The sequence below is a fragment of the Anser cygnoides genome, chromosome 3 (genome assembly GCF_040182565.1).
Source record: "Anser cygnoides isolate HZ-2024a breed goose chromosome 3, Taihu_goose_T2T_genome, whole genome shotgun sequence".
NCBI lineage: Eukaryota > Metazoa > Chordata > Aves > Anseriformes > Anatidae > Anser > Anser cygnoides.
In genome coordinates, this window is record NC_089875.1 from 87662476 (window position 1) to 87687914 (window position 25439).

General features: G+C 42.3%; 1 protein-coding gene across 5 annotated transcripts; it reads left to right on the forward strand.

The window, feature by feature from the left end:
- HMGN3 (high mobility group nucleosomal binding domain 3) lies at window positions 1–25290 on the forward strand. Of its 5 annotated transcripts, XM_066994630.1 has the most exons (7): window positions 339–474; window positions 14504–14554; window positions 20336–20365; window positions 21001–21048; window positions 23327–23440; window positions 23558–23657; window positions 23956–25290. In XM_066994630.1, exons 1-7 carry the CDS (start codon window positions 451–453, stop codon window positions 23967–23969), a joined length of 381 nt encoding a protein of 126 aa, XP_066850731.1. In that variant the 5' UTR covers window positions 339–450; the 3' UTR covers window positions 23970–25290. The 5 variants fall into 5 exon arrangements, 4 of the variants coding, with proteins under 4 accessions (XP_066850730.1, XP_047921379.1, XP_066850731.1 ...); XM_066994629.1 differs by lacking the exons at window positions 339–474; window positions 23956–25290 and adding an exon at window positions 1–160 and having other exon boundaries at window positions 23558–23940; XM_048065422.2 differs by lacking the exon at window positions 23956–25290 and having other exon boundaries at window positions 337–474; window positions 23558–23947.
- The last annotated feature ends 149 nt before the right edge of the window (window positions 25291–25439 follow it).

Here is a 25439-nt window from a genome sequence, read left to right on the forward strand (position 1 = left end):
TGCCCCGTTCCGCCCGCCCCCCGCCGGCGGGGGCGGGGGGGGGGTCCGCCGGGGGCGGCGGGCAGCGGGCAGAGCCGCGGGCAGAGCCGCCAGCGCCGGGCGGATCCGCGCTCGCCGCTTGGTCGCCTCGCTGCCGGCGGGCATTATGCCGAAGAGAAAGGTAACGGCCGGCCGGTAGCCGCCCCGCCGCCCTGCCCTCCGCGCTCCCGGTGACGGCGGGGGGCTGGGAAGGGGGAGAAAGGGGACGGCGGGGAGCGGCGGGGGCAGCCCCGGCCCCGGCTCCGGGGGGCGCCGTGCTGCGGCTGAGCCCCGCGGGGGGTGGGGGGGGGCCAGTCGCGAAGTCCGGCAGCGGGCGGGTCTGGGGGGAAGGGTCCGGCCCCGGCCCCGCGGTGCGGCTCGTCCCGCCCGGCCCGGAGGAGGAAGAGGAGGAGGAGGAGGAAGAGGCGAGCCATGTTAGAAGCGACCTGCAGACCCGTATGTACCCGCTGCGGGCCCCCCCCGGCCTCCCGAGCCAAGGGGCCGCGGCCGGGGGGGCTCCCGGCGCCGTGGTGCCGCGGGGTTTGGGCCCCCCTGGGGGCTGTGGGTGGTGGCTTTGGGGTCTGGGGAGCCGGCCCCAAAAAAAGGTGACCCGCGGCCTCCCGTGGCGTGCAGCCACAGGTGGATGGGGGGCGGCTGCCGGGTGCCCCCAGCCCTGCTCCTTGCCGCTGTCGAGACATAAAGCGTGCTGCTGGGTCTGCTCACCCCAAGCTCAAAACAAGCCGACAAACCTCGCTCCCCATGGGGAGGCAGCCAGCCGTGTGGGGCTGGGGGCCTCCACTGGCATGCCTCGCCTTGAAGGCAGCCGGCCCCAAGTGTTTTTCCTCCCTCTGCGCCTTCCCCACGTCCCTCTGCTCCCCCAGCGCCTGCCACGGGGGAGAAGCTGACAATTAGAGGTCTCGGGGCAACTTTGGGGATCTCGCAGACCTCCCGCCCCGTTCCCTTTGCCCTTCTGCGTTAGGTCAGTGGTAAAGTGTCAGGCTGCCCTTCCGAACGGGGAGGAGGGTTAAAGTCGCCCGTGGAGGTTTTTGCTGCCCGTGGCGAAGTGTTTGTCAAGAGAAACTTTATCTTTGGATAGTAGGTCCATGAGAACATGGCTTGTTTTTAGAAGACTAGTAAAAAAATTTACGTGTGTTGCCAAAGCAATGGAGACAAAGCTCACTTGGTAAATTTTGATTTGCTTTGTACCGTACAGGCAAGCACTTGCATTTCAAGATTATTCATATAGTACAGGTTTTGGGAAGCTGTGGGTCTAGGAAGCATTTGAACAACACTTTTTGAGAAAAGTGGAATTGCTGAAGTGTTCCACGACGGTCAGTTTTCTTCCAGAGTGACATCCACAGAGCGAGAAGTCAGTGGTACAGCTGTAGCTGAACACTTACATCAGTCAGCTCCCACCTGGACAGAGCGCCATCGCATGCAGCTAATCGTGAATTCTGCTCTCAAAACAAAATTTTTATCTTAGGAAAAGACTGCCAATACCGGAATGTTTGTCGAGTAATAAACCCCAAAAGTCAAAATGAGAAAATTTCATAGTTTTGTGGATAAGTAAATAAATAATATCGCAGAAAGGGCTTGCTACTGCTCGCACTGCTTTTGCGTATGCCTTGGTTACCTCAACTGGCTGGTCTTTTTTTATTCTGCTCTTCTGTCCGTCTGTGAACAAAGTTTGCATCTCTGTGCAAACTTCAGCGGGTAGCTGAGTCTCTGGTACGATGCTGTTGGTGAATATGGCGAATGACTGCACCAGGCTGTCTGTCCTCTGCAGGGCCGTGGCATAAAGTCTTGGTGTATCGTTAGCTGGTTGAGGTTCGTGGGGAAAAGGGAGAACTTACCCTGTCTTCAGATGGTGTTAAATACTGCACTAAAACAAAAAGAGGTTGAACTCTGGACTCTTCCTGTCAGATTTCTGCGTGCTTCGTCTGTTGTAATAACATGTTGTGGTGTGAACGTGGCCTTTCACAAGAAGAGCGGCATGCTAGTGTGGGGTAAACTAGAAGGCTTGTTGTGGTATCGATAGCAGCGAACGCCTTGGCATGGACGGGGGTGTTTCCCCTTGTTTTGTTGCCTGTCTAACTGGAATTAGCTCTTGGGTCATGTTGGAAAACTCCTTGACCTTGAAACCGCCCCAGTGAAAACATCTCTGCGCTAGCCATGGAAGAACGAGGAGCCGTCCTGTGCCTGGTGACAAGGAGAGCCGCGGTGTGGTCACATACACCCACCCACGTGCGCAGGCGTGCGTACGTAAGCTCTGGCATCATCGTCGTGGAGGTGAACGGCATCACACCTCTGAGCAGTGCGTGCGCCACCTCTGGGGGGTGTGAACAGGCCAGGCGTGACCCATCCCGTACAGAGCTGGGGCTACGCTCCGGGATGGTACGACTTGTTCTCTAATCCGGCTCTAGGCAACACGACCTGCGCTTCACATGTTGTTTTGAAAACACTTGGAGTTGGATCAGGTGGGAGGACTAGTTACAACTTTTTCTTCTGATGCCTTGGTTTTAATAACATCTTTGAATATTGCTGTGGCTTCAGAGCAAATAAAAACACTGTGATCTAATTAGCCGCTTCTGTAAACTATTTGTTCCCTTGTAGCCAAGGATGTTAGCATCGACTGTACTGCAGAAGCTGTGAAAATGTAATGGAGAACATCTGGGGCAGGTTCCTGTTCCGTTATGCAAACTCCTTTTCTCTAAAGTCAGTAAATACACCCAGCTAGTCAGTAGAAAAACAAAACTTCTGAATATTTGGTTTGGATTGCTGCTCCTTCAGTAGAAGTGAGAAGGTGCCGTACTTTGGGCTTGTCCTATTGTAGTGCTTTTAGTTATGTGATCCAGTGATCGTTTTTTCTGCAGGACTCTTACTTCCCTAGTTCTTTTGCCAACCAGGTGTCTACTCAATATATCTTCTAATCTTTGGGTTTAAATGCAGGTTCTCACATGTACTGGCCTAGAGCTGTTAGATTTCACCAGTGTCTTTTCTTTCCTCTGGACCTAAACTCTGTGCTCTTGGTGAAATACTTCTTCATGTTTGAATTTCTGTTTCTGCAATGTTGTGGATATCCAAAGAGGAATGTGTTCCTGCCCTGCTGGAAGGGAAATGGGGCGTGGAAATAAATGGACAAGGTGTTGGAATTCTCATTTTAAGACGCCTGAAATGATGGTTTCTTAATGAGCACTGCCTGTGCTCTGAGTGGTGCAGTCGTTACTTCTCCAAATTTGTTGTCCTGCCTTACGGTAAGCACACAGAAACTGAGGAACTTTCAAATAGTAACCGGTTCTCTGAAATGTTGGAGCAACTTGTGATTAACGCCAATTAGCTAATGAAGCCAAAGGTCCTGCAGATGACAGCTTCGTTTGCTGTGGCTCTGATCCTGCTGTCGCTATTCAGTCTGCAGGGTGAGGTGTAGATCTTGTGGCAAAAGCAGTAAGCGAGTTTGTGTTTGTAGTGCAGCAGCGTGAAGTACACTCAGGGACTGTAGGGCTCTAATTCCTATCCCTTACCAGGTATTAATACTCCAGGCATGCATCAGACTGCGTCAACTTTCAAAGTTCCTTGGCAGGGCAGAAGCTCCAGCGATGCTGCGGGGACTCGCACCGTGCTGGTCTAAGTGCCCCGTGCTGGGCTCGGAAGCTGCTGGTCCGTAGCAGAGGCACTTTTTGGTTCATCCTCGAACACAGCAGGGCATGGGATGGGGGAATTCTGCGGTCTGTTTCGTGATCGGGAGGTGGTTACACATTACAAGGGCAAAGGGAGTCGGCAGCAGATCTTTAATGTCTTGTCTGCTACCCCCTCCCATTCTCTCTCCAAATTTCCCCCCTGTGTTTCGTGTTGACCACTTCCTCCTTTCTCCCTCTGCTACATGGGGACTAAGAAGTCAGAGCTCTGTAAAGGTAAGTTTCTGCTCTGTTTTTTGCATCGGATGGATCAATCCTAGGTCGTTCAGTAACTGCTGGAAATCAGGCTAGACAACAGCAGAAAAAGCCCCTCTTTGGATCCGTGTCACTGAGGTACCCCCGATTACAAAAAAAAAACAAACAAACAAAAAAAAACTCCTGCCTAACGTGCCAGCAGAGTCCTTGGGTGGGCTTCTGCCTTGGGCATCCTTTGTAGGCACAGGCACAACGCTTGCTGTGTAGTGAGGGATGAACTTACATTCGACCAATGCAAACAGAACAGAGGTGCCAGAGCATGTTAAGACTGCAGGACTCTTCTAATACAGGGGAAAAGGATGTTTTATTATGGCTTTTCAATTTTAGAAATTGCAGCGCTAGTAATAAATTTGTAACCGCTGAGAATTTTGAACCCCGATGTATTTAAAGCAAAACAAAATTGCTGATTGGCCTTGACCGACTCGAAGAACCTGCATTTTTCATATAAAAATCAGGCAGAAAGGATCGTGTTTTTATCTGCGTATGGTACATTTAGATGTAATGCAGTGTAGCAGCGTTGAGTGGCACTGAAAAAAAAATCCATTCTTGAATAAAGCTGCTATGCCACATTGCAATAAATAACATTACAGGGCTGTTAAATACATGCAACATATATTTGTTCGTGGTTTATATTAAAAAGCTTAAAAGAGCTATTAATGTAATTTTAGCTATGACTGATTTTTAGAATTACGGTGATTATAAACTCATCGACCGAGGTTTTATAGATCTAAAATGCTTCTGATTGCTTTATACAGTTCCGTAAAAATCTGACCCATCTAATAACAATTGATTACAACGTATAAAAATTTTCTTCTTAGACCACACTGAAGTACAACTGGAATGGGCACCCTCAACATTTTTGGTTTTTCAGTGAATTAAAAGTCATTCGTAATGCTTCTCCATGTGTTGAAGCATGCTGTCTGATGAGGTGCAGCCAGTAACACAGTCTGCTTTATAAGTCATCACCTTCTAGATCAAAACTAACCAGATGCAAGCCATCTTGTTGTGTACGTGGATTTTAGGGAAGTACCTACTGATGCTTGTAAGGAAAATCAAAAATAAGCTTGATGGTAGTTCAACAAGCCAGTGGGGTTGTTGTTATTTTGTGTTCCAGCCAGTGGTGGTGTTATTATTTTTCATTCTAGAATTATCAGCATTAAGTTTTGTTTTGGTTTGTTTGTTTTTTGTTTTTAAATAAAAAATAAAGAAGTCCTGTTTATGTAACTGGATGTAGCTGGTATACGCCATGCAGTTTAGTGCTGTTTTTCTCTCTATCTTACTAGAAAAACTGTTACTTTCTCTGCTATTTTATACCCAAGCAGTACATAGAACTGCTATGTACCAAGACGTATCCTTGTTTCAGAGAAGTTGTATGACGTGCCTGGTGACAGGACGAGGGGGAATGGGCTAAAGTTGTGCCAGGGGAGGTTTAGGTTGGATGTTAGGAAGAACTTCTTTACCGAAAGGGTCGTTAGGCACTGGAATGGGCTGCCCAGGGAGGTGGTTGAGTCACCATCCCTGGAGGTCTTTAAGAGACGTTTAGATGTAGCCCTTAGTGATAAGGTTTAGTGGAGGACTTGTTAGTGTTACGGCTGAGGTTGGACTAGATGATCTTGGAGGTCTCTTCCAACCTAGAGGATTCTGTGATTCTGTGAAGTTGACTTTTGCTTGACGTAAGCGTGCCTTTAGCGCAGGGTGTAAGCAGACCAGATTACAGCTTTTGTTAGAAGTTCGCACCTTCTCTTTGTTAACCAAGCTCAGGTAGAACAGTGATTTCTGCCATGGTCCGTTAGCTAAAAAGGCATTTTCAGGCACTGGACTTAAGGTTGCAGGCCGTGATCCTCTTAAAGCATTCTTACTCAACAGATGTGAACATGCCCTTGAATTTTTTTTCCCTTGGATCATTTTATTGCTCCAGTTTTGAGATGCTGCTACACAATGGTGCAATGAATGTGTGATAACCCGTTAGGAGGGAGTTGGGCTGGGAGTGAGCAGCTGGCTGCATTCAGAAGTAAGATCCTCTTATTTCAGTTTTACTGTCAGCAAAACTGGCGCTGCGGGACTTCACAGGTCGGACTGCAGTTTGACAGATACTTCGGGTGGCCGTATCCAGACCAAAAGAAGCAGTTCCAGACACCCGTTCCTCTCCTCACCCGGATTTAACCTGTGGGCCGTCATACACGTTTGAGGTAGTTTTGGGGCAGGCAGTTCTGCTGCTGTAGCTTCCCACAGGCTGGCACGAAGAGGAGGCTGGCTGTCTGGTGGGGACATGCAGAACTATCCCTAGCACCTTGGCTGCTGCTGCCAGCCAGGCGCTCACCAGAGCGCAGCCATAACCAGCCTTCCTCTGGCTGTCCCCAAGCCCCTAAGTTAGGGTATGTAGAGGGGTGCTCCTTATTTTATTAGGCATTGCTCCTCAGAACAACTCAGCGGTCAGATTGTATCCTGGCACTGTTATGGAAAAAGATGCGCCGGGCTTGTTTGGTTATTTTCTTCCCTCGGTGTCCCTTGGTGACCAATTTTCAATTAATTACTCCTGTAGCTTGGAGATACCGCTCCTGTCTTCCTGTAGTAAAGAGTGGGTGTGCTTGGTAACAGTGAAAGCTGCAAATATAGAAGGCAATTCCCCAAGAGTGTTAGGATCTGTCTGCACAGGAAGATCGTGTGCGTTCCCATCAACACCAGCTTCACTGGGACTGTGTAGGTATGTCAGCTCTTCCCACCTAGATTTCTCTGTTGGCCTAATGCTGAGTTAGTAGCAGCAGAGCGTGCTTCCACGGCTGGAAGTCGAGTGTCTGATGACATTTACTTCTGCACTCTTCTGTTCCTCTCAAGCAGAGTTGAAGAGAGGTGTTGGTGCTGTTCGTAGTAGGAACATCCTATGTCACTGCCCCGCATCCTTTCTTTTCCCACCCGCCTCCTCCTCTCAGACTTAGCCCCTTGGTTTATCTTCTTTTGGAACATATTTAGGTTGTCTGTGGAGCTCTCCGTTCTGCCTGCTGTAGTAGGGCGATGCTCTTGTCAACCCCAGCTGGAAGCATTACTGGGACAAAAGAGGTTGGTGGGTCTGGGGCATGGCACCGCGTGCCCCTCATACGTGGGGCCCTGCCGCTGTCAGCTCCGAGGCGCCTGATGTTCTGTGGCGCCTCTCAGTTGCAATAAAACCAACAAAGGCTCTTTTCTAGATTTCTGTGTTTTTATCACAGTTACGTCCTCTGGGAGGGGAGGAATTACACACCTTTTTTCTGTCATTCGTGATACATCTTTGTCAGAGGTGGCTATTTTTGGGAATCAATTATGCTATTGAAAATAGTTAATAAATTAATTTTAATAAATTAAATTAAATAATTTAATTAATTAATAAATTAATCTCTGTCTTTAAGGAGATGATTTTTTTTCCATATTTTTTCAGAAGTTTTTAATGCTGTTTTTGCTTTGCAGGCCTGATCAGTTCCATTCAGACATGGGTGATTTCAAAACCTGGCCTTTAAGGTTTTAAAAGCTCTGTGCATGTAGACTTGCGTGAGTCCATCAGCTCCATCTCACTTGCAGAAGTGGCACCAGCTTTGAAAGGCCAGAGAAGTATTATTATTAGTGGTTGAATGTCATCCATCATATTCTTTGAATCTGCCTTTTTATTTTATGGTGGCAGTAAAGTTGCTAAGCAAATATTGAGACAGGAATTTACTCACTACCTAGCTGAATTCTCAGGTCTGGAGTTCAGGGGAAACTGGATGACTTCAGATAGACGAGCTCTGCTCACTGCTCCCGTGGCTGATGGGCATGTTTTAAAACAGCTAATTATTTCAGTGTCTGAATAAGGAACTGTCTTAAGTTACATGGCTGTTTTTAAGATCTGAACTGCAACCTCTGAAAAGTGCTGTTACTCCTTCACTGTTACAGGTAGAAGATGGCCCATTCCAAAACCTGACTCGAGGGAAGACAAATTTGGAAGGTCTTGCCTCTGTTTTTTTTTTGTCTGTTGTCCTAGTCCGAATCATATAACCCTTCACGTAAAGGGTATAAAAACTAAAAGCCAAGCCAGTTTTGAGACTTTCAAAGTGTGCCATCAAATTTCAGTGTGGTTTAAATTATATTGGTCAATCATTGCCATTCCCGTTCAGTTGGAATAGCAAAGCCTCTATCTACAATGAAGGAAAAGTACTTATTCTGGCAGGTTTTGGATATCTAGAAATACCCCAGGCCTAAACTGTTTTCTGTCTCGTCTGTCTGCTCTGGAAAAGCATAAAGCTCACAGAATTTAACTGTTTGAAAGTTAAGGAATCTAATAAAATGTGCTTGTTTTGTTTTCTGAGCCTAGTGATTTTGATTATATCCAGGCTGTTTGTATTCTTATTTTCTCACATATTCTTTGAAAATGTAATGCATCTTTTTTCTGTTTGGCTTGAATTTCTAATGAAGAACAGAGATTTTGATCAGGAACTGTTTTCTCACTGATTTTTTTTTTCTGCTTGCACATTAATACCAGGGGATATTAATGGCCTTCTTTATATTTATACTTTTAAGTATGGTTTGTGTTTTCAGAACTTCATGATTCAACAACATTTTCTCCGAAGGATTAGGAAATTAAATATTCTGCTCTTAGTAGACATAAGTAAAGGGATTAATATTCTAAAAATGACGTCTTGTATAATATTTCATTGTAATGTTGTAATGCTTCTTAACAGAAAAGATTAAATATTATATAGATTTAAAGAATAAGTATTTAAACAGTTTTTTTTGTAAAGTAAGGGGTATGTGTTTGATTTATTACAAGTAGCAAAACGTAATTTGGCAATTTGGTGTCTGGAGCAGGAGGGAGTTACTATGTCACGCATGTTTTAGAGCTTTATAAATATTTCTTGACAAGCTTTAGGAACATGCAGCTCCCAGCCTCCCCCTGTACAGAATCAAGATTTTATTTATATATGTAAGTACATATACACATACAAAAATTGCACAGATTATACATATGTATAACTTATATCTACATATGTTTGTGTGCACATACATATGTGTGTGCAGATATATAAATAATGTATAAATGTACCCCCACCTCCGAAGCTGAATCTGCATAGTGGAACTCTTTTCTTTTTTTTTTTAAATATATATGAAATGTATTATATATATATATATATATATACACACACACACACATATATATATATATATAAAACAAAACCCACAGATTTTTGGAAGAGTACAAGACGTCAGTTTGGATAAGTATTTAAAAAATGCAACCACTAAACAGATTTATTCTGTACTTCATGGTTCTGGCAGAATTACATGTTTTTGACATTAATGGCATTTTTTTCTTTTAGGCCAGGGTCAGGCTTGTAGAAAAAAAAAGGAACGAAGGAGTGCAGTAGGAAGAATACCTGATTTCTTAAAGCATTTAATAGGGTGATTTAATTCCACTTTCAGAGTTCATTCAGATTTCCTTGGCAGTGAGCATAGTTGTATCAGCTGAAAGCAGATCGAAGAACCAGCTATAAACAAAGGTTAATGATAAGATCCTGGAGGAGCTAAAGGAGGAAACAGTGGTTAGAAGGATGGTGCAGGAGTTGGTTGGTGTTAAATTAGTCAACACGCAGAGTCTCTGTTAATCTAAAACAAGAAACAAACAGCATTTTAATTACATTTATGAAGTGGCACAAAACAGAAGTAATTAGAAGATCTTGCATGTGTGGGGAAAATTCATTGAATTAAATTTAGGCTAAAGCAGAGCTCTATTCACAGGGAAGTGAGGGGAGTGGAAATTTTAGGAAAACATTGCAGTACCCACCCCTCAAAAAAAAAAAAAAGGCTTAGGGCTTGATATGATGTCTTTTTTTTTTTTCCTGCAGTGGTTTTGTTGCAAGCTTTTATCATATTTTGGTTGGTGAAAAAAGTTGTTGGAGGAATGACCAAAGCATTACGTCATGGAAATCACAGCTAGAACAGTGAGCCAGGAAAGTATCCACAGGCAAATCCCATCGCAGGCAGCGTATTGAGGTGTGGCTGAGCAAAACAGCTTGCAAAGAAGGGAGGAAACACTACAGAGAGTGCTCATGTGGTAGGACAGTGAAGGCTTTTTGCCTTTGTAACTCCTTAACCTGGTAGTTACTATGAAATTGGTATCTGCTTTTTGCAAGGGTATGAAAGGACTAATTTTTGTCCCATCAGAGCTGAGATAGAGTGTCAGCTAGTAATAGGAATAAATGATCTGTTTCATTTTATAAGCCACCTCCTATGCCAACTGTTACTTCTCACATTCTTGTATTCTCACTTTTCGTGTCTTTAATGTACTCTCCTTTACGATAGTGCAACCCACTCATGTATGTATGAAGTGTTTATCCTGAAGCTGGTCACTGCAGGTTCAAACATGCACCTTTGGATCTCTCGAACGAACATCAATAACTTCACTACCATGGGTTACTGTGTCCCCATTAAATCCTGCTTATGTTGCAGGATTTCAATTAGAGAATTGAAGCTTTTTTCCTTTTCTTTTGTGGTGCATCTCCACCAGGTAATCTAGCCTTCAGAACAACAATGGAAATTTGTCAGTTTGTTCTTTTACATGTTTTCTTAAAACAGTTATCTAGTTTTCTCTTTTCAACTCAACAGTTCTGTAATGGTGTTGGCATTGCAGGTACCACCGTATTGTTGTGGTGTGTGGAAACACCAGTTCTTGTGCATACTTCACAGCTGGTGAAATGCAAGAACTGTCTATGTAAACAAGCTCAATTTTAATATTCCTTTACCTTTTTTCTTTTGTTCTGAGTGCTCTCAATAATTTAATATTTTTTTTTCCAGTCTTCTCAAAACCATTTTCTAGGTTATACCCTAAAGAGGAGAAGGCCAAAAAAAACCAACAAAACCAACCCACCACAAAATCCAACTGATTGCTGATAGGCACGGGGAATCTTGCAAGCAGCCTTTCAGGTTAATCTTGTGGTATGAAAGTTATGCAGATCTGACAGACCTCGCAAAGCTTAGATGCAGCTTCATTTCCAATTGTATTGCCAATACATAGTGCAAATGGAGGTATGACACAATGTGTGGTCATCTGAACCTAAAACTTGCCGTTAGATTAAATGTCAAAAGCATATTTATAGTTAGCCAGTCAGCTCCTTTGCTGTGCCTTCTGTGTACCTCTGCGACTGGAAAAAAAAAAAATCACCGTTATCTGGGCCTTATCTGTTGTTTCTTTTATTATCTGCCTTGTCTCTCGTAGGCGTCCACGCAGAGTCAGATGCAGCAGGCCCACAGAGGCCGCTTTATGAGCGTAATGTGGGTGTGCGAGGGACGGCAGCTGGGGAATCACCAAGGCTGTGTTGTGCCCATCTCTGTGGTTCGGTGCCAGCACTGATCTTGATTTTGCTTCACCAAATTCACCATGTGGATGGTCCCACCCCTGGGCAGTTTGCAGAGCAAGGCACGGTAACCAGGGCACGTTTTAATGTGCTCGGGGTGTCATGTGAAACACGGTGAGCCACGTGAGACGATGGGTGACTCGGTACGCTTGGCGGCCTTGAAACCAGGGTTCCTTTGGTGGTTTGGCACCAGCAGAAAGGGCAAGAGCTGGGACACGGACCTGAAGGTTTTGGTGGTTTCTACGTAAAAGCCCGGTGACTCCCAGATACGGGTGCAGGCTGCCACTGCGTGTGGCATGCCAAGTTCTTTGGGAGCTGCGCTTGGCTCAAGTCCGTTCACATACGAATCTCTGATCCCACGGGAGAGGAGAGAGCACAGTGGAAACTAGCATGAAGATCCACGTCAGACTGGAATGCCCAAGCAGGGCTCACAGAGGGGAAAACAAGCTTCTGTTCCTCCGTTAGCAAATCTGTTGTAGCCCTATCTGACAAGTTTTTTGGTGTCTGTCAGCCTAAAGAGTCCCGGGCTGCTTGCGACTGCCCGTGCCACTTCGCCCTTGTCCGTTGCGCTGCCTCAGTTGTTTGTGCAGCTGCGCAGCCAAAGGAGTCCGCTGGAGCGGGCCAGGGGGGCTCCATACTTATAATCTGTATCTGTATTTATAATATTTATGCACTTGTTTAAGCAGCAGGCTATTTTTCAGCTGGATCGATTACCTCATCGGCGACACGGCCTCCCCTGCGGCTCTGCCAGCCTCCTGGGGAGGCAAGGCCCTGGGAGGGCGAGCGCAGAGGGGAGGGATCGGCGCCGGCGTGGAAATGGGAGCGTGGTGCAACCCCATGCTGCTTGCTCGCACCTCTGGATGGTTCCTGTGCACCTCCCTCCATGGAGGAAAGCACTTGGCCTTCAGAATCGCTGTTGGATTTTCCTGAGAAGGAATTCTGGGCTAATTAGCTAACTTAATCGGGCTGTTACGTAACGTATCGTCGTGCTGTACAGTGGTTGTGGCTGCGTTAAGGATATTTTAATATAACTTCACTTTTTTTTTTCCTGTGGTTAGCCTTGTGAGCAGTTTTTAAATCTGTCGTCAAGCTGTTTTTAAATCAGTCGTTTTCAGTTTTTAAATCGGTCGTCAATACTGGCATCTAAAAACAGACTGCCCCGTCTGTCAGAAACGCGGACGTGTCTTTCGTTAGTGCTGGAGATAATGGGGTAAATTACTGTGTGTTAACTATATGGTGTTGCAGGATGAGAGTTTGCTCCCGGGTGATTACTGCAAGACTGCTGGCATGTGACAGTGCCGTCTGGTGAAGATTTAGCCCTGTTTCAAAGCTCTGTGGCTCCTAAAAGTGAAACGGTGTAAAACAGCCCGCTTGTGGAGTGCGAATCAGTTTCATTTAGTTTATGGGGAGTTTTTCAGCCTGGCTTCCAAAGGAAATGAATCATGCCGTCTTTCTGTCCCTGCCCCTATAAATCTCGAGCCTCTTCTCCTCATGGGGGCCAAGAAGAGACATTCTCTCACAGGTTTCATATATAAATCGGTGCCCCGTGCAGGAAGGATGCTATTTGAGTTCCCTGTAACAGAAAGGGTGCAGCGCAAGTTTGTTAAGACTTGAGAAAATTCATACAGGAGAAACAGATGTTACGAATTCATGAACTATGGGAAGGCTGTGCTCGAAGCTCGCACCATATTGTGCGCTGAAGAGGGAAGTTGTAGGAACAAGGCTGGTAGTGACTGATCGTGGAGCTGCTTGTTTTTGTTTTGCTTACGGCTCTTTATGCTCCCAGCATCACACCATCGAGCTATAGCAGCTCTTTCGTAACCAAACCGAGAGGCTTTTAGGAATGCAAACCTGAAGCAGTCCTGCGGGAGGCCGCTGTGGCTGCAGTAGCTGGGGGAGCAGCCAGGCTCCATTTTGGATGCCTGACTGTTGCTATTCTGAGTTGCTCTACCCCGCTCGGTGCTGCTTAACTTCCTGCTGTTTGCTAGCTGCTTAGACGATCGCTCCTCGGCTTTTTTTAAACCAGCTGCTCTTGTGGCATGCCTCGCTTCTGGCTGGAGAGCACCGAGTAACAAAGCCACGTTTTATTTTCGAGCAGGGAGTTGCAAAGTGTCTTTCTGTAAGTACGTTAGTGCCCAGTGACAGGAGAAGGCAGTGGGCAGCTGCTGCAAACCCGCCGGTCCTTTTCTCTGCTCCAACCCCCACCTGCGTAACTCCAAGGAATTCCGTGTCAAAACCTGTGTGTGTGTAAGGGGTGAATTGGAAGGAGAAAGGAAAAGATAACTAGTCTGCTCCTTTACTGATTGAAAAACAGAAGGGCTACCAAATTGCCTTCTCTGCTGCCTGTTAAATGCCTTTTTTAAAAACATGCGTTTCTCGTAGTTCTCCTCCAGCTGCTACTGTGTGCTGTTTTTCCATGAATTTCGTGCATCTAGGTAGAAACCGTATCGTTTGCAAAATGTAAAGTAATGCATCTTGGGTTGTAAATGAAAGAACAGAAGCTGGATTTCTAGCAGTGGTTCAACTAATGTTTCCTTGGTACCTCTGGCAGACAACGGCCAGGTTGAGGCTTTGTTCTTATGAAGAAAGATGTTTGTCCCTAGCTCTCCTGCAGAAGTCTTGGTGTTTTACTGATTTTTGCTGTTTTGATGGTGGAGATGAGATGAGGGGAAAATACTGTTAAAGCTTCCAGCTGAGTGAGCCTGCGGCACAAAAGAAGTAAATAAGATAAAGAAATCACTCATTTCAGTAATGCTGGGCTTTTTTGGTTCACCTCATCTCATTACCAGTGAAGTTCATGTTTGGGAAGAAACATGTGAAGTTTCTTGGGGATTTCAGAAGCCCTAGAAGAGCAAACCTCAGGTTTCTAGTTCATACTGTTGTGCTGCCAACTGCTGATTAGGTGAAACTCCCAGTGGAGCCTGCAGATGCTTTGGTTAATTGGCTACAGGGATCACTGGGGGATGCTGTGTAGTATGATACATGTGTTCCTGGTGATGATCAGTCCTGGTGTTCCTGTCTGAAAAATCTAGAATGACTTTGGTACAATGGTGCCTGCACCAGGCCTCCTTAAGTTGCTGCAATGGATAGAAAAAAAGAGTCTTCACCACAGTTTTGTTTGCTGTTGCTTAGATGCTTTTAAGTCTGTAATAAAAGCACTGACTTAATATTTTCTTTTAGTCTCCAGAGGGTGCTGAAGGCAAGGATGCAGCAAAAGTAACTAAACAAGAGGCAAGTATATTTCCTTTTTATTTTTTTTCTTTCAATTCATTTTGGTATGTATTTATTTAACTGGAAATCTGTGGTCTTGCATATCAGAAGACTACGCGTTGCTCTGCCACTTCTGGTGAGGTGTTTTCAGTGGGAATAAAGAGTTTGCTTAAAACCAGCAGCAAACCACGTTTGTAGCTTTTTTTGGCATAGTTTGGTTTTGGTGCGCTAAGGTTTCATAGGACTTAACTGATACACAAAGAAAATTTCAGAACCATTTAGGGCTTTTACAGATAAACTCTGGTAATGCGGCAGCGTGGGGTGTCACTGCCTGGAACCGTGTTGCTGTGTCTCTAGTGAGTTGGCAGAAGAGGGTTAATACACGCACCTCAGCCACTCTCCATCAAAGCTATTCTTAGCTTAAGTGACTGATGGAAGGGTGTCTTGAATTCAGATACCAGGCTCTGAACTGGAGCAGCTGACACATTTGTGTGTTTTCTTTGTCTGAATTCGTTTTAAGGGCACAGTAACTGCTGTCAGAAAAGGCAAGGAAGCAGCAGGTGGTGTCTTGACCACTACAGTAAGGTTTGCTGGAGTTCGTCTGTCACAGGCCTTAACGTGATTTTTTTTAAAAAAAAAAAAAAAAAAAGGCGGGGGGCTAAGGGAGTATGGGGATTTGTTTCCTTAGGTTGTCATCTTTTGTAGCAGACAAAGTTAAATCAGGACCTGACGGGTGAATGTTCAGATGAATTAAACCTTAACTGCTCTTCTTGTAAACCCTTGGGGAAAAAGTCAAATGAAGTTTGAGAAGTTGGTTGCTGGTCAATCCAGCAGAAAAAAGATGCAAAGAAAATGTCAAAATATTCAAACAATAGGAGCGATTATAATGAGCTCCTAAAAAAAAAAAAAAAAACTGGAACGGAAGTCTGAGAAGAATGGGTTTTGGTATCTCAGTATCTTCCTATGAAATTTTCTCTAAGACCAATTAGTTTCTCTTTCACAAAATATGAAAAGGCTGACTAAATCATCGTAAAAATATAATCTTTTTTGCTCTGAATTAATGGTTTTCTCTGTCCCAGTTTAAATATTACTTCTTCAAGGGACAGAAAAGTAAGGTTCCTTCCCCTTAAAGTTTGAGAGCTGATTGCTTGTATAAAGAAGGACCAAGAAACTTACAGAAATATACAGGTTCTCTAGAGAGAGGCTGCTTACTCTGAAATGTGAGAGCTCTTAGAGTAGTCTTCAGTCAAGATAATAGTGGCTGATGATGCTACAGGAGGGGAGGAAAAAAAAAAAGAATACAGTCTCAACAGACATACCTGTAGCTCTCAGTGGGTGAGTGAGGAACATAGTTGAAGGGATTAGATTAGAAACTGTGGGAGCTCTTGGAATAGGTGGCATTTGTGCAGAAAGGGTGGCCTCAGTCTGAACCAAAACAGTCCCATATGGATGGCATTGAGGAGATCTGAAGAACTTGTCAGTCTCCCTCAGATGTGTTATTTAAAATTGTTTGAAAGAGTATATAGGATGAAGTCAGTGCTCCTGGGTAGCGGGATGGGGAGGGAGATGGCACAGAAACCGTAGAAGTTGACATCTGAAAAGTCAAAGAGCAGTATTGAGAAGTAAAGCTCTGCTTAAGTCACCCCTGTGAGAACAGGCAGCAAACTTGCATTGTAAGAACAGCAAATCGAAATCTGGGCAACTTGGACCTGCTCGTTTTAAATGAGGGCATCAGTAGGTAATGGAAACTTGTTGGGGCACAAATTATCCAGTTCAGAGAACTACATTGCATTAGAGATGGGATGGAATTGTTACATGCCTTACTTGTGATTTAATATTTCTCTAGATTAATAGTATCAATAACTACAGCTAAGTCCTTTGTGGGTTGCCAAGCCATGCATTAATGGGATGTGTATAGCGTAGAAATTGGGCCCGGTATCATTTGACCACAATAATAAAAGTGTCAATGGAATGTTAAGGGAGATCAGAGAGGTTCTGAGGACAGCAATAGTGTTAATGGAGATTTCACTTACCCTTCAGAGATTTGGTAAGAGGCACAGGGTGGCACTGCAAAGGCAAAAAAAAAAAAAAAAAAAAAAAAATAAAACTGTAAGTGCTTGCTTCCTGGAGGAACAAATCAAAGGGCCGATAAAAGGATAATAAGTCCTTGATGTTCTTCAGTAGTATTGTAAGAGTTAGTTAAAAAGACAGTTAGCAGAGAACTAATCTGTAATTGTGGCTATAATATATTCAGGTTCGTCATCCTTGCAGGAATGTAAGTCCAAATAAACTCCACAATGGTAAGTTTTGATATCAAGAAAGGGAATTTTATTAAAAATGATAGCCTATTAAAAGGAGCAGCTAAAAGGTTTAATGGTTGCAGCTGGCAGAGAGACTATGTGATACACCATGCTAGAGGCTTGCAGAAAAGCATGCTATTTTTCAAAAGCCCTCCCAATCAGAATGGCTTAACAGCAAATTAAAGGAAATTTATCATTTTTAAAGGTGTTTTTATAAAGATGGAAAATAATGAGGGAAGGAGCAAACCCTCCAGCAAGCAAAATGTGAAGCTGAAGTACAGTAATGAAACTCCCGCTGTGGGTAATTCTTACAGAGGTTCTCACAGTGGAACCATTTCCCATGGGTGCAGTATCTGGAGGACGTTCTTGAATTGAGTCAGAGTGAGATCTAGACAGCCTGGCTGTACTCACCGGCAGCCCAAATGTGAAATAGCCAAACTTTTACGTGCAGGATGTAACTTTTACTGCTTGCATTGGCCCCAGTACCAGATTAACTGAAGGTGATGAAATGCTCCCAAGACTTCAGATAAAGGATTCTGGAAAATGAAGGCTGTAAGTCTGACTTGGAAAACTAGTAAGATAATATATGGAAAAATTAACACTAGAATGCATACATATGGACAAATAAATAATAATTTATATAGTATAATGAGGGAGTCAACACCAGTTTTGCAAAGAGGTTATACTTCACACGGCTGAGTTGTTTGTAAAAGACAACAGGTGTATAAATGCTGGCATACCAATTGGTACAGCCTGCTTACATGTAAAGAACACTTTGTATAAGGCTCCCCAGCCTGGTTCTTCAAGAAACTAAGCTTGCATGGATTGAAAGGAAGATATTCCTAACAACTGATAACAAATAAAGGTATGAGAAGAAAGTAGGAAAGCAATAGTTAATTTTCATATTGGAGGAGAATTATCAGTGGAGTATTAAGATTTGTGCTTAGGCTTGTGTTGCTGAATATATTCATTAAATAATCTAAGAGAGGGGGTAGTGGAGAAGTGACAAACTTTGCAAAACATTATCGGAAAAAATTTAGAAGTGGGACCTAGAAGGATGTCACTGATAACTAGGTGATAAAACATAAGTGGTGGTAACTCAATATGGAGAAATGTGAATTAATTCACGTGGCAAGGGGAAGATGGCAGTGGTTGTCACCAAATCAGCGGTTAACCAGATTATGGAATCGCTGTGAGTAGTTGTTAGACAACAGTGGTTCTTCTAATCACAAAGTAAATAGGATGTGGGAAAAATACTGGAGAACAAAGTGGGAAACATCAGCATATCACAAGATTACTTTTTTGGGCACCCAGATGCAAACTACAAAATGAAATTCTCCTGGCTCTTCCTTAAGAAGGATAGAATGAAAAGCATACGAAGTACAGTGGCACATACAGGGGGTGTGGAGCAGCTTTTCAGTGGATTCCAGCAGATGGTCTAGGATTCTGGACTTTTCGTATAAGAGGGGATAAAGTCGTCAGTTACACAGAGAAAGGCAGTTAGTAACCTGAGAACAAGAGGGATATAGTGAAGGTAAAAGGCGATAAGTTTAGAGGAAAGACGACAAAGAGTGGAGATTTTACTTTTTCTTTTCCACACAGCACGTAATCCCATTATGGAACTCCTTGCTACAGGATGTTATCGAAACCGAAAGCACCCGTGAGTTCAGTAGCTTCTTAGACAAGTTTATGGAAAAAGTGTCCCTTGGGGGCTATTAAACATGTGATGTAGTATCCAGGTTGGAAAGTTTGCACATGTAGATTGCCAGAAGCTGGAGGAGTAGGAAAGTGCAAAGTGTTGTTCTGTCTGCTCCATTTCATGGACTGTTTCCATGGGTGTTTGCTAGTGGACCAGTGTCAAACAGGCAGTTGGGCAAGCTGATTGTTCCTGTCTTAGCACAACTGTTTGAATGGGGGGAAAAAAGTTCCAAAATCGTATTAAAATGTGGCCTTTGACTTGACTCTGATTATCTCCTTATAAGCAAATAACACAACTTACGTACAAGCTCTGAATGAGAATTAAAATGACATACCAGTCAGGCATTCAGGCGTTTTTAAAGGAGCTGGAGGGCTTATGCCGAGTTCCTCATAGCAATGCAAAACATATATGAAACCAGTCATGGAACTGGAACAGTTGGGGGATATGGGAGAGATTTTAATTTGTGTAGAAAACCACAGTATCTTTTGAAAAGTAAATGCTAACACGACATTTTGATGCCCGGACATTGAGGGATAGAAATCATCAGTTGTGAAAATAGACTTGTTTGTAAGAAAAGAGAGGCTTGTTTTTTGTTAAAAGATGCGTAAATATTTGATAGCTAAAAATATCTTTAGGTGTTTTTTGATAAGACTTCTATTTTGCTGAACCCAGATCTGAACTTTTCACTACTGCTTTCCACAAAGGATACTTAAATGGCTCCAATGGATAAAAACTCCTGCATTCTTCAGACATAAACAACAGCTTTTTTTCTGTTGCAAGAGATATGTGGAGCCGTGGTTTTTCATCTCAACTTAAATGCTTAATGCATAATTAAAAAGGTATTTTTGATTCACTGTTTCGGCTACATTGCATGGGATATTTGTTGCAGTTGAGTTGTCTCTTTATTTTGATTACAAGTGTGATTCCAGTTTTATGATACAGGCCAAACTTTAATCGTGTTTGCTAACCATGCTGTGTAACTGGATCGTGGGTTCATCTATTTTAATGAATGCAAAAAATATCTTTAGCAAACCAATAAGCTTACAAATGCTTTGAAAACTTAACTCGTCTTCAGTGGTAAATTTATGAGAAAGAACAGAATGAAATAAAGCTAATAAGGAAGGTGATGAAGGAAGAAGGAAGAAAAGCAGAATATTTGACGTTCTTCTTTCCTTTTTAGAATTATGTTTAAATAGAAGAAATCCTTTTCCCCTGTGATTCTGCAGCTGCCTTTGTATGCCTCTTTATATGCACTCCTGGACTGAGTGTGGGGGGGGAATGTGGAAGCGAGGGGGCCCCTCAGTTTCATTTTTGAAATTTTAGGGGTCTGATATCCTCTAGGGAAGGGTGTTATCTTTATTCTGCTGTTTATCAGATAGTATTTCTTACCAGCTATTACAAATAACATCTAATAGATTACAGAAACATCATTCTAAGTATTTATGAAATTTAAGTATTTTTGAGAAAGATTCAGTGTCCTCTGCACAGGTAGTCACACTTAATGTATTTGAACCTTTCAAAGTGCAGCAACAGACTCAGAAGTACTCATAAAATAGGGGGAAAATAGTATTTCACCATATTGAGAGTAGATTTAGAGGAGAATTTATCAGGAATTACGCATTACTTTGTCCTTTAAAATTTTTGGTCCTCCAGGATGAGGAAGCCCTGAATTGTGCTTGGCAATAGATAGGTATTTTGGTAGGGGCATGTTTTATGCTGTCATCATGACTGATACTGTATTGCTTTGAATACTGTTTGCTGTATGCCTATAAAAATGTCTTCTCCTTTCTTCCTTTTCTGTAGCCCACGAGACGATCAGCAAGATTGTCAGCTGTAAGTATATGTGACAGCTCTTAGTGTATACTTTTCTAGTGCTTTCTCAGACCAAGCAGGTTTGTTACATTTTGCTTGATTCAATTTTAATTCTTGCTGAGGGGTGTTTAAGAACTCTAGAGCTAAAGATAATTGAATTTTCTTGATTTTGGGAAGTTACTCTGACAGAAGATGCATTTCCCCACCTCAGTGCACTGCTGTCTGCTACGTTCAGCGTTGACTCAGTATCCTTTTGCAGGCTGTTAGTTGTGGAAGTGCAACTTGTCTGTGAAAGAGAAAAGGCTGTCCTTTGAGGGTTTCATTCTCTGCCACTACTAGTACTTGGGTTTAGTTCCTCTTCTCTGTTAGAACACATCTGATAGGCCTTTTTTAATAGTTACTTCTAATCTCCATGTTTGTCTCTTCGAATGACCCTCGAACTGCTTTTGACTCCCAGAGTGTAACTCCATAGAGCTAATGAAAATAGGTGTGTGTACGGCGAGGAGGCGCATTGAGGTTTTTCAGTCTTTTTCGAGGTGCACGGTAATGAATGGGAAGTAAGGGAAGGGGTGGGTGGGGGGAAGCTGCGTGGAGCTTGGGTTGCTGGCTTCTGGTAATGTGTTTCATACAGCATGCAACTAAAAATGTCTTTTTAGAAACCTGCTCCACCAAAACCTGAACCCAAGCCAAGGAAAACCACTAAGGTAAATATACTTCAGCTGCCATCCTCGTAGCCAATAATAAGCAAGTACACTCCCTTTTTGCACTGCAAACAGTTGAATTCGCAGAGTATTTGTGAGAGGCATCAGCTCCTCTGCCCTCCTCCCAGTTCTCCCCTCAAAGAAAAAACAAATTAGATCATTCTTTTCTTTCTGTTCCACCCCTTCCTGGCCTCATTACTGGCCCAAACAAAATGTCTTGCCTGTTTGATATGCAGACTATGTTAGTTTGTAGTTAGTTTCTACTTCAAAAACAATCTTCACCTTTCCTACACCTTTCCTGAAATTTACAGGTTTGGTTTCTACAATAGGATTTGAGATTACTCCATGCCATCCTGTTTCATTGTCTAGAAGGGCAGTACTTCATTTCATAGTGAGATACTCTTATCTCTTCTTGAAGCCTGGCAATTGCTGAGAATGCACAATTATAATTAAAGGTGAAATTAAATATATTTAAATTGAATGGTTTGGGTTTTCTAGGTCAGTTACAGTCAAATTAAAATCTTATTAGAGTCTGAAATACCTTTCCAGGATTTCAGCATGTGAATCATGTACTTCAGAAACTGTAGATCTATTTGCGCCCAAGGGGAATGCTAAATAAGAACAATTGCTTTATCAGAAAAAAACATACTGCTGGAAACTCCTGTCTAGCACTCCTCACGCTTACATTTTTCAAGTCCTTGTATTGGTATCTCAGCTGGGCAAGTATCAGAATATGAAGTCCATGTGTGAAAGTAAAGCTACGACTTTGAACACATTATAACTTACTAACTTAAAATACTAACAATGTCTTGCTGAGACTGTCCTGCTTCTCTCTTAAAAAGAGCACTAGTAAAGGAAGGGAATGTGGTAGGTTCTGTATCTTCCAGCAAGTGTTACAAAATGAACGTGGTGTAATGAGTCAGATGAAGCTGCATTGACTTCTAAGGCAACTGGAGCCCTTTTCAATGTAACTCTAAATATTTTTTTTAATAGAGTAATCTGCTTTTTTTTCTTTTTCTGAGTTCTAACCGGATCATGTTTTAAGAAGTATATTAATCTTGGTCTCCTAAACAAAAAGCAGCAAGTGTGTACTCTGACCCCGCTAATAAACAACTGAAGATAATACAGCTTCAGGATCCCTTTTATTGTTCAAAGCTTTAAATTACGGATTTACTAAGTCCTCGGTTCGTTCATTTGTAGCTGAAGAGTTAAGATGATATACACCACCAGTAAGTGTCTCAGTCAGGCGTTGCAGCTGCTGTGTAACATCGAAGCTCAGGAGCGAAAGGAGTAATTCAGGCTGCCCTGTAACTGGGATTAATGACATCCCTTCCTCCTTGCCCCACTGCTCTGTGGGGACCCCTCCGGAAAGGTTGCTAATATTCCAATGCAAAGGGAGACTGACCTTCATATCCCTGCTCCCAGCTACTGTTGCCATTCTGCATGGAGAATTTGGAGCGAATGATCCCATGGAAGATATTCACAGGGTTTATCAGAACTATTTTAGCTACCAATGTAAAAGAAAATACTCTTCCAAACATGATTTATATTTTTATCCCATTACTTATGTTTTTGTCCTTATCCTATGTTTCTGCTGCTCTTAGATCACAAATATAAATACATACAGAAAGCAAGGAATAAAAAAAAGTAGGTTCAACATAGGAATTGTTCAAGAGCTTATCTCCAAATGAAACTGTAGATGTTAGGATAGTTCCTTTTGATAAATTCTCTGTTTTGTGTTGCTGCAGATGGAATTTTATCAGTTTGCCTTTCTAATGTGTTGGTTGGTTCTTCATTGACATGAAATGAACATCACAGATGTTACCAAACTAACAAAAGGACAGCCAACAAAAGTGCTTAATTTTGTTAATCTAATTTATTATTTCATGTTAATCAAAACTGTATTGCTGCTGCACAAGCAGTGTGGTGTTTGTGCTTGGCTAAATAAGCTTTCCATATACTGTAATTGGATTTGTTCATACAGATATTTTAGATACCTCTGATTTTTAATCAGTGCAACCAAAATAGTTCGAGTTTTTTTTTTTTGTATCCCTGTGAATTAAGAGAAAAAACAAAGAAGCAAATTTTCTAGAAATTTAGGGAGTCTGGATAACTTTGGATATAAGTTTTTCAGGTGGTATTTAGCTGGTTTTCTGTTTCAGTCCAGCACATGCAGCTTGCTAGAATTTGCTTCATACTTCATGTGAAGGTTTTTTGTTAAAGATGTAGAGTTGTGGCTATTCGTGCAACATTTGTGCCCATGTTTTTAATCTTCTGTCAGAAGGAACCTGGAACAAAGGCCAACAAAGGTGCTAAAGGGAAGAAGGATGAAAAGCAAGAAGCTGCAAAGGAAGGTACTACACCATCTGAAAATGGTGAAAATAAAGCTGAAGAGGTACTTTCCACACATACCTCCTGCTGATTGAATCAGTGCTTTTTTAATTATTCAGCCTTTCAGACATTGATAGCATGTTCATAATGTTTCTTTTTATTGCCCATAATGTTATTGCAGATTCGCATCTCTCGCTCAACTGTTAGTGTTTCAACATCCAGAGGTGCCCCACCCAGCACACTGTCAGTAAAAGGGCAGATTGAAACAGTGAAAGTTAAGGGTACGGTAGAGCATTCTGCATGTGTGCAGTGAATAGAAACAGGTAGTAGTGTGGTGCTTTTCAGTATGAACAATGGAAGCTGACAGGTAAGGCTTGAATTGCTTTTGAAAAGCTGGGACCAATAAATTAAGAGAAGTGTGTGAGTGTACCTGTTTTGTTTGTGTAAATGTAATATCGACATAGGTTTGAAAATAAGCTGTTTAAAAATAAGAAATTGAAGGAGTAAGAGTAGTGTGGGTATTTATACATATATAACAGCAATTTACTATAGTAATTAATTTTTCTTTCTTCTCCACAGGCTCAGAAAACTGAATCTGTAGGTGACAAGAAGGAATGAAATATCATGAAAATTTTGGGTTGATTTTATGTACCTCTTGGACAACTTTTAAAAGATATTTTTATCAAGTATTTTGTAAATGCTAATTTTTTTAGGACTATGATAGTTGACATATTAAACTGTATATGAACATTTCCCTTCTCATAACAGTGCTTTTAGAAATTCCCATTGTTGCCAAGTAATATAAATATCAACTTAATATTGCAAGGTATGTGTAAAATTGGATCAGCATTCCATACACTTGCTTTAAGAAATTAAGTCTTGTGCATATGGTGATGTTTTTACTGTGCGTATTTGAATTTTTCATGCAGTTTTTCTAGAGCAATAATCAGTGGTGCTTTTGTACTTAGGGTTTATGTGATTTTAATGAAACATGGATAGATGTGGCCACCTGCTGACTATTTTGGGTTCTTTTAATGGATTAAAATAAAAGGTCTCCTTGCCTGCAAAACTACAGCCTCCTAATGTTTTCTCTAAATCTGAGGAATGCCTTACTCATATTTTTCAGCTGTTACAAGGAAGACTAAATGATATAGCAATGATAGCTTTGCATGCAGTCTGTTTGGATTTTTTTATTTTTTCTGCTGTTGTCTGATAAAAAAAAAAAAAAATACCCACACAGGAGTAGCAGGTTGGGATTTTCAGTGGCCCGCAACCTAAGCGACTTTATAGATACATTCTTCAGATACTCTGTCATAGGGTGAGTAGAGCTGACATACTCTATCAGGATATTGTGTCTGTAATGAAATATCAACAGAGAATGAATTGCTTGATTGCTACAGACATACAGTAACTGTTAAAAACAGCTTTGTTTCTCCTCCTGCTCCCTTTTCGTTAACTAGAGAAGACTTGCATCATATTCTCTGGAAACACTTCTTTCTACCTGCAATCTCAAATTTAATATAAACAAGTAATTGCTGTTCTGCTTCAGCTGAGGACAGTTGTTAATACATTGAAATCGCTGTTAAACAGCGCTATATATTTGTTACCTGGTAGAAATGGAACAATGAAAGTTATTTTTGAGGTGATTGTGGTGATATGGTGGAGTAGCTAATGATTTTTTAGTATCCATGTTTCAACTCTGCAGCTCATTATAAGCGCCTTTTATAATTTTTCTCCTTCTCTTTTCTCTAGGGGCCCTGGTATTTCTATTGTTACTTCTGGGATGGGAGGGGTGAGAGAAAAAGATGTTCCCTGTTCTTCAGTAGTATTGATTTGTATTGCTCAAGTGGTGGCCATTATGTCTGAGGATACTTCTTGCTTGTTTAAGTCAATAAATGAATGACTGTTGCTTGACCTAGTGTTCTATTTATTCTTTGGGAAGAAATCTCCAGTTGCTTTCTTTTTTTTTTTTAAATTAAAACAAACAGAAAACCATAAGTCTGTCTATAGTTCTTAACAAGTTAAAAGTTGAGATTGAGTGCAAAAACAAATAACGTTATTAT